The 8,562-nt window shown below is 44.2% G+C and overlaps 1 protein-coding gene across 1 annotated transcript; it reads left to right on the top strand.

The window, feature by feature from the left end:
* Positions 1–2,348: 2,348 nt before the first annotated feature.
* LOC125527800 (GDSL esterase/lipase At1g28570-like) lies at positions 2,349–6,421 on the top strand (the record flags this gene model as incomplete). The annotated part of the gene is given in 5 exon segments (XM_048692311.1): positions 2,349–2,562; positions 3,417–3,626; positions 4,309–4,457; positions 4,536–4,812; positions 5,901–6,421. Coding segments are annotated over 5 exon segments (1,158 nt in total), but the record flags the coding sequence as incomplete, so codon positions are not given.
* Positions 6,422–8,562: the final 2,141 nt, after the last annotated feature.

Raw genomic sequence — 8,562 nt, forward strand, 5'->3', positions numbered from 1 at the left:
TCCGCACGCTTAACGTTCGATGACGATTTGTATTATGAGTTATGTGGTTTGATGACCGAAGTTTGTTCGGAGTCCCGGATGAGATCACGGACATGACGAGGAGTCTCGAAATGGTCGAAAGGTAAAGATCGATATATTGGAAGGCTATATTCGGACATCGGAATGGTTCCGAGTGATTCAGGTATTTTTCAGAGTACCGGAGAGTTATGGGAATTCGCTGGGGAAGTTAATGGGCCTTATTGGGCTTTAGTGCAGAGAGGGAAGAAGGGCCACGAGGTGGCGCGCGCCTCTCCCCTGCCCAAACCGAATTGGACAAGGGGTGGGGCGCGGCCCCTCCTTTCCTTCTCCCTCTCCCTCGTTTCCTTCTTTCCTACTCCGAAAAGGGAAGGAAATCCTACTAGGACTTGGGAGTCCTAATAGGACTCCCTACACTTGGCGCGCCCCTAGGAGGGCCGGCCTCTCTCCCTTCCTCCTTTATATACGTGGACAGGGGGAACCCCAAAGGCACTCCAAGATTTGTCTTAACCATGTGTGGTGCCTCCTTCCACAGTTTTCCACCTCGGTCATATTGTCGTAGTGCTTAGGCGAAGCCCTGCGTCGATAACTTCATCATCACCGTCACCATGCCGTCGTGCTGATGAAACTCTCCCTCGGCCTCAATTGGATCAAGAGTTCGAGGGACGTCACCGAGCTGAACGTGTGCAGATCTCGGAGGTGCCGTGCATTCGGTGTTTGGATCGGTTGGATCGCCAAGACGTTTGACTACATCAACCGCGTTACTAAACGCTTCCGCTTTCGATCTACGAGGGTACGTGGACTCACTCTCTCCGCTCGTTGTTATGCATCTCCTAGATAGATCTTGCGTGATCGTCGGGATTTTTTTGAAATACTGCGTTCCCCAACAGTGACCACGATACTCTCATGGTCTAAGGAGCGATATCACACGTTAACCCTCCTTGTTATTTCAATTGATTATAGACAATATTAACTCAATTCATAACAAACAAGATTTGGGTCAATTCAATATGACCGTTCTTCTAACGTCATAATCTCAATGTTTGTTTTAGGATCATCGTTACACCTAACGATATCCCAACATCCGGAAAACATGATCACCAACAACACTTGAGCTAGTATAAAAGGCAAGACTAGGAACAATTTATTTAACTGTTATTATTCCGCACGTGCATACGAGTTTTCCACTGAATCGCATATTTTAGGATAATAGTAATTATAGCATGAAATCTAAACTCCATAATTATCAATATGGAAATATAATAATACAAATATTATTTGGATAATTAGTTTTATGCCCCCAGTTGTGTCCGCTCGGCTGGTTTACCCCTAATTTCCAAAAGCCATTGGTTCTGTTCAAGTCACTTTGCTCCTCTTATGCTTTTGTCCTTTGACCATTTGACCGTCACTTTGAAACTTCATAACGAATTCATACTAAATCAGAAAAATGTAAATAAGATATCAAAATGTTTGGGAAAACATCACCTATATGTCAATGTCATTTGCATTCATGACAAAAGTGTGGGAAAGTGCACATCCGAGTTTTAGCTTTTATGATTCCACCATAAACAGTAAAATCTGAAAAAAAATCAAAAAAATGGTAGCGAAGAATGACAAATGTTTTAAGTGCTTGTCAAATTTCATCTGAGAATGACATTCGTGGAAGTCGTGGCAAAATAATAATAATTTATTTTGGAGTGTTGATTTTGTTGTTTTATGCATGAGTGGGACAGGAGGGTAAGACGTATCTTCATGACACTGGGCAGTTTGGCCGGCAGGAAAATGTCGCTTCGTACTTTAGATTCGAGTCTATTTGATGCTTGCCAGTAACAAAACAAAACTGAGAGCGTCATGGATGGAGCGTGACCGCGACCGCGAGCCGTGGCTTTACCATCGATCGAATAAATGCGTAAAACGACGGCGAGGCACGGCAGGAAACGCCATGAGGCCAAGGGAGGCGGAGAACCCCAACCATGATGGAGGCCAGGCCAGTCAGCGCTTCGGCCGAGCCGCCCAACCACCGCCCGCCACGTAACCACGCCGAAGGGACAGCTGGGCCGGAAGCCCAAAATACAGGGTCGTAAAATAAATTAGGAACTCGTAAATAAAAAGGGAAAAAGGAGCAAGGAGCAAGCAAGTGGAACGGGATCTCCTTTAAAACTGCGACCACGCATCCCCTCCTCGCCTCCTGTCCCCTACGTCAACGGCCAAACTTCCTGCCCCTCCTCCCTCCTCCTGGTACAAATCCATAGCCTTCTCCGGCGACGAATCGGGGGCTGTGCTCCTTCGGGCCGCCCATGGCATTCGCGGCCCAGGCGGCGCGGCTCCCCCCCGCGGCGGTGGTGGCGATGCCGGTGCCGGCGGCCGGAGGGGTGTGCTTCGACAGGATATTCAGCTTCGGGGACTCGCTCACGGACACGGGCAACTTCCTGCTCTCCGTACCGGACGACTTCCCGGACCCCGCGCGGAGCCTCCCCTACGGCCAGACCTTCTTCGGCCGCCCCTCCGGCCGCTACTCCGACGGCCGCAACCTCCTCGATTTCTTCGGTAAAAACAAACATACACTCCTAGTGTTTTTTTTTCTTTTACTTGGTTCCGTCGTATCGCTCTATCGTTTCATGTTGCCCGCTGCTGGAACTGGACTGGGACCCTCTACTTCATTGCTTCAAAGAGATACTATTGGTTTTTAGGGATTGACGATGCCAAAATTTCCCTAGCTTTTTCATGCGTATATGTGCGGATTTTAATCAACGGCGACAGAGGTGATTAGTTCCTTTGTCACCTTCCTGAACATCCGCTGTGTGGTGGCGGGGAGAATCGTGCCACGCTCTTGATTTCTCTTCAAGCAAGGGATTCATCATCGTTTCTTTTTAGGGGCAGCGGTAAGCGTGCGTGTTCTGCTCACACTATAATACGCCCATTCCCTGCTACTTGCCCGAGGCCAACAGGGACATGTGTGCAACTGCAAAGGTTGCAAATTAAATAACTGGTATTTCTGCAAACTGTATTTCTGGTTGCAGTTTGGAGAGTTTACAAGTAGCATGCCTTCCATTTTTTAGTAATGCGAAAATGAAGTTGTGGGTTGTAAAGAGGTTACAATACCCAAAATTAAATGCAAATAGCAACCTTACACAAGTTGTATCCCCAAAAGTTGCTTACCTGCCCCAGTTCTCCTCAACCACCACACCATCAATGGCACCATCTCCTTCAGAAGATATACAATTGGCCGCTCCAACCACCTGTGTATTGGCACTCACATCATCACGTGGTCAACCCTTCCATGTTGGACTTTCAGTGCTTTTGTTTTCATTTACCTTTTGGGGGCTCCTTGATGTTTTCGCATCTTACCAACTTTCCTCAATTTGTTTTCTGACATGTGCTGGCCTCCTTGTTATGACCAGCTGAAGCATTCGGGATGCCTTTCGTGCCACCCTACCTTGGCGGTGGTGACTTCCTGAATGGTGCCAATTTTGCGGTTGGCGGTGCGACTGCGCTCAACAACTCGTTCTTCCGAGAGCTTGGTGTGGAGCCTACATGGACACCACACTCCCTTGATGAGCAAATGCAGTGGTTCAAAAGACTGCTTCCGTCCATCGCCTCCACGGAGTCTGGTATAGATAAATCTTCTGAGTTTCTGTTATGATTCATCTCTGTGTCCAACCATTACCTGTTTAAAGATTTATGAACGAATAGAAGACAAGCGATCTCAACTTGCGGAGCGATTGAGAAGTCAAACAGTGGTACACATGCTGGAAACCATCCTAGCTGGCCAATCACTGCCCTAAATGTTTAGATTGCTGCAATTAGTCGAAATCTGAAAGGTGCCTGTGTTACAACTGATAGTCCTTACACTGTTTTAGTTAACTTGTGAGAGCGAAATTTCAACCAATAAATGGTGCCACAATTGACTAGTTTGAGCCTTCTGATGAGGTCATGGGTGTTTTAATCAGCATACACCTTGTTACAAAATGCATAGTAACTTTACAAAGTCAACGCATTTGACTGTTAATCAGCATACAGCATGTTACAAAATGTGTAGTAACTTTACATAGTCAACACGTTTTACTATTTTCATGAGTGACTGCAAATTACATGTGTGATAAAGACACATAAAACCTATTGCCAAGTTGATACTGGAATTCCAATTTGCTCCATGTCTGAAATTGCCAAATGAATTCTTGCTTAAATCATGATTATTATTTTCTCTTATTCGGTTTCATAGTGTAACACTGTAATGCCATTTACGAGGAAATTCCAGATTATAAAGTCCACTAAAATTGTACTTCTGTGCAGAACACAGTGTTATCATGTCAAAATCACTTTTCCTTGTTGGAGAGGTCGGTGGGAATGATTACAACCATCTAATGGTCAGGGGGAAATCTCTTGCTGAGCTACGCGAGCTTGTTCCTCAGGTTGTTGGTGCCATAAGCTTAGCTATCACGGTATGTAGATGCATGTGCCTTTTCTTTGAGGTCTTACTGGGAGCCTGTATGTATGTGCACTCACAATTTGTTTCGCAGGAGCTTATAAATCTTGGCGCGAAGAAATTCGTTGTTCCTGGAAATTTCCCGATAGGGTGTGTCCCATTGTATCTCGCAATACTTCCAAGTGAAGAGAAGGATTACTATAATGAAGAAACAGGGTGCATTAAGTGGCTAAACAAATTTACCGAGTACCACAATCGTTTGCTCCAGGAGGAGCTAGAGAAACTTAGGAATCTTCACCCAGATGTATCTGTCATTTATGCTGATTATTATGGTGCTACACTGAACATATACCGTGCCCCACTGCAGTTTGGTGAGTCCTGCCTCTTAAGTAATAGTATTGACAAAACATAAAACCAATTGGTGTTAAGGTTATTTGAGATTATGTTGTCAAACAGGGCTTAGTTGACTTACACTGTTACACAAGCCTTCAAAAGTTCATTACCAATACTCAACTACAGTTCATCAACTTTAGTGAAAGCTATTGATAATAGCATTATAGGCAAGATACATTTCATTGGATATGACTGTATGCTAGTTATATTAAATCCATGATTCTTAAATGGCTATAGTGCCTGTATTGGCATTCAGTGATACACAATCTTACTTACTCTGACAAAGCATGTTTCTAGCCAAAGGAATCTGTGAACCCACAGTTATAGTCTTTAGATAAACATGTTTTGTAACTCTGTTACCTTAAGCTAAACTGGGGCAGGTGGACAATATATGAAGAAACAACACTAGCTAAATGGTTACTAAGTAGTACTCCCTCCGTTCGGAATTACTTGTCGCAGAAATGGATGTATCTAGATGTATTTTAGTTCTAGATACATCCATTTTCGAGACAAGTAATTCCGAACGGAGGGAGTATATCCTTCTGCGTTGTGTTGTCGACTAGTGAGTCTTGCATATGAATGCATATCTTATGCACGACACAAGAAGAGTCGGTCCTTGTTTTACCTTAGGCAGACAAAAAGGTGCATTTACCTATTTGATGTTCCATCATTTATCCTTGGATGATAATTATGATCCTGATGACGAAGCCCATTCTGCATCCCTACAAGCAGAGATCTAAATCAACCCTGTATTGTCCCCCCTACCAGACTTGCAAATATTATCTTAAGGTGTTTTCTAATCATCTTAATTCTAATACCCGGTAGTTCATTCAAAATCTGAGCCTGAATATGTTCATCATATCCACATAAATCAGTCAAACCAACCTTTTAGCTCCATGTGTCCTGGGAAGCACAGCTGAACATTTGTAGGTATTACAACTTGTAACAAGCTCACTGAAGCTCTTTGCCCCCTCCACTGACACAGCAGATGTTACTCTGTGTCTGTACACCTCTTTGTTGTTCCTTCATAATTGTTTGGACTAATCAAAGAACAATGCTACTGCAGGTTTCACTGTCCCATTGAACTCATGTTGCGGAAGCGATGCCCCACATAACTGTTCTCTGTCAGTACTATGTGGAAACCCTGGATCTTTCGTCTGCCCTGACCCATCGAAGTACGTCTCATGGGACGGTTTACACTTCACCGAAGCGACCTACAAAGTTATCATCCAAGGAGTGCTGGGGTCTTATGCTGTTCCTCCTCTTTCAGAAATTTGTCGGGATGGAGAGTACAAAGTCTCCCAGCTTCATCAATGTACAGACAGCAATCCTACAAACACTGTAACATACGATGCTATGAGCTCTTTTATTTGATAATGTGGGCTCTGCTACACGTAGAATTTCAAGAGGCAATACATAGATAATCACTTCGGGCTCTTCTCAAAGTCGTGAAGAGAAGTGGTGAGCAAACTCCCATCTGTTTTGCTACTACAAGGAGAAGTTTCTTTTTCTTTCTTGGAGCCAAATGAGAAGTGATTTTGTGAAAATTGCAGCTGATGGTTCCATTTCTCGGCTCCTTTTATATTAGCAACAGGAAATGTCAGAAAATAGTACATACTCCCTCTGTCCCAAAATGCTTATCTTGGATTTGTCTAGGTGCTAATGTATCTACACATGTTTTAGTGTTAGATACATATTTATCTAGATAAATCTAAGGCAAGTTTTTTGGGACGGAAGTAATAGTATTATGCACTGCTCAGGTTGTGATGCTATGGATTGAGTACCAAGGGCATTATAACTGAACCATCAAAAGATTACACCTCAAATCTTAACTCCTCAAATATGAGGAGTTAAAAATCCGTGAAACTAGCCAAACCCACAAATTTAACTCAAATCCAAATTGTGCACAAATATCTCATTTCGAACTCAAATTTGAAATTACATTAAGACCATATAATGCATAATTATGCATAGTAGTTCATAACACCCACATCATAATTCATAATTAAACTAGATAAACACTTACTCTGAGCTAAACTAAAGCTCAAATGAGCTAGTTCGATTCGGAATCGAGGTTTGTCATCGTCGTTTTGTTGGATCACGACTCCTTGGCGTCGTGGCTGCCCCACCACAACCCTTCCGCCAGCACCGAGTGAAGTCTTCATTAGACTCCAGCTCCACCTTCAACATGACTCCGTGGTAGATTATCAGTCCACCCATGTGCCTCGTCGACTTCAAGCTTTCATGCATACATCGTCTGAATCAACCCCACGCCATAGTCTTGTCAAAGCCACACAAGCCCTGGTTAGGTTTGGTTGGTGGGCCGAGACGCTCGTGGAGTTGGGCGATGGCGCATGTGGGTTGAAAAATGCTGGTTAACGGGCCCGGGATTGTGTAACAAGTGGTATCAGAGCCGAGGTGCTGAAATAAATCTCGGTCGACTCACAAGTGGTCGGTCATGGTTGGTGGCCTGGAATGGTGTTAACGGACCCATGGTGATCGATGTGTGAGGGGGATATTTGTTGGGTTTAGTCCCACATCAATTGTGGGAGGAGGTAGAGCACAACTTGTAAGGGCAGGGGAATCCCCTCCAATCAGGCTAGTCTTTTTTTGTGGGGGCAGGGGGAGGGGGGAGGCAAGGCCTCTCACAAGTCCATGTTGCTCTCTGGTTGAGCTTGGTAGACGCATGTGGGTCAGAAACGCTGGTTAGCAGACTCTGGATTACTTAACACCTACACCTTTGATTTTGATTGGGGGGGGGACACCTCGTGTGAGGGGGTTACACTGTATGTGGAGATGATGTTATCGAGACTATGACTATGACGCCATATACCTCGAACTACCCTTGGCCTATAAAGGGGCACAAGACCTAGGGTTACAATTTGCTAACCGACCTAGGGTCTAGATGTTGGGGAACGTAGTAATTCAAAAAAATTCCTACGACCACGCAAGATCTATCTAGGTGATGCATAGCAACGAGACGGGAGAGTGTGTCTATGTACCCTCGTAGACCGAAAGCGGAAGCGTTTAGTAACGCGGTTGATGTAGTCGAACGTCTTCACGATCCAAGTACCGAACACACGGCACCTCCGTGTTCAGCACACGTTTAGCACGATGGCGTCCCTCTCCTACTCCCTTATGGCCCATTAAGGCCCATAACTTCCCTTGGGGGGGTGGTCCGGTAACCCCTCGGTTCCTTGATAAATATTTGAAACGTCCCGAAACCTTTCCGGTGTCCAAATACCTTCGTCCAATATATCAATCTTTACCTCTCGACCATTTCAAGACTCCTCGTCATGTTCGTGATCTCATCCAGGACTCCGAACAAACTTCGGTCACCAAAACACATAACTCATAATACAAATCATCATCAAACGTTAAGCGTGCGGACCATCTTTGATTAACGAGCTAGTCAAGTAGAGGCATACTAGGGACATTTTGTTTGTCTATGTATTCACACATGTACTAAGTTTTTGGTTAATACAATTCTAGCATGAATAATAAACATTTATCATGATATAAGAAAATATAAATAACAACTTTATTATTGCCTATAGGGCATATTTCGTTTAGTCTCCCACTTGCACTAGAGTCAATAATCTAGATTAAATTGTAATGATTCTAACACCCATGGAGTCTTGGTGTTGATCATGTTTTGCTCATGAGAGAGGCTTAGTCAATGGATCTGCAACATTCAGATCCGTATGTATCTTGCATATCTCTATGTC

The sequence above is a fragment of the Triticum urartu genome, unplaced genomic scaffold, assembly GCF_003073215.2.
Source record: "Triticum urartu cultivar G1812 unplaced genomic scaffold, Tu2.1 TuUngrouped_contig_4422, whole genome shotgun sequence".
Taxonomy (NCBI): Eukaryota; Viridiplantae; Streptophyta; class Magnoliopsida; order Poales; family Poaceae; genus Triticum; species Triticum urartu.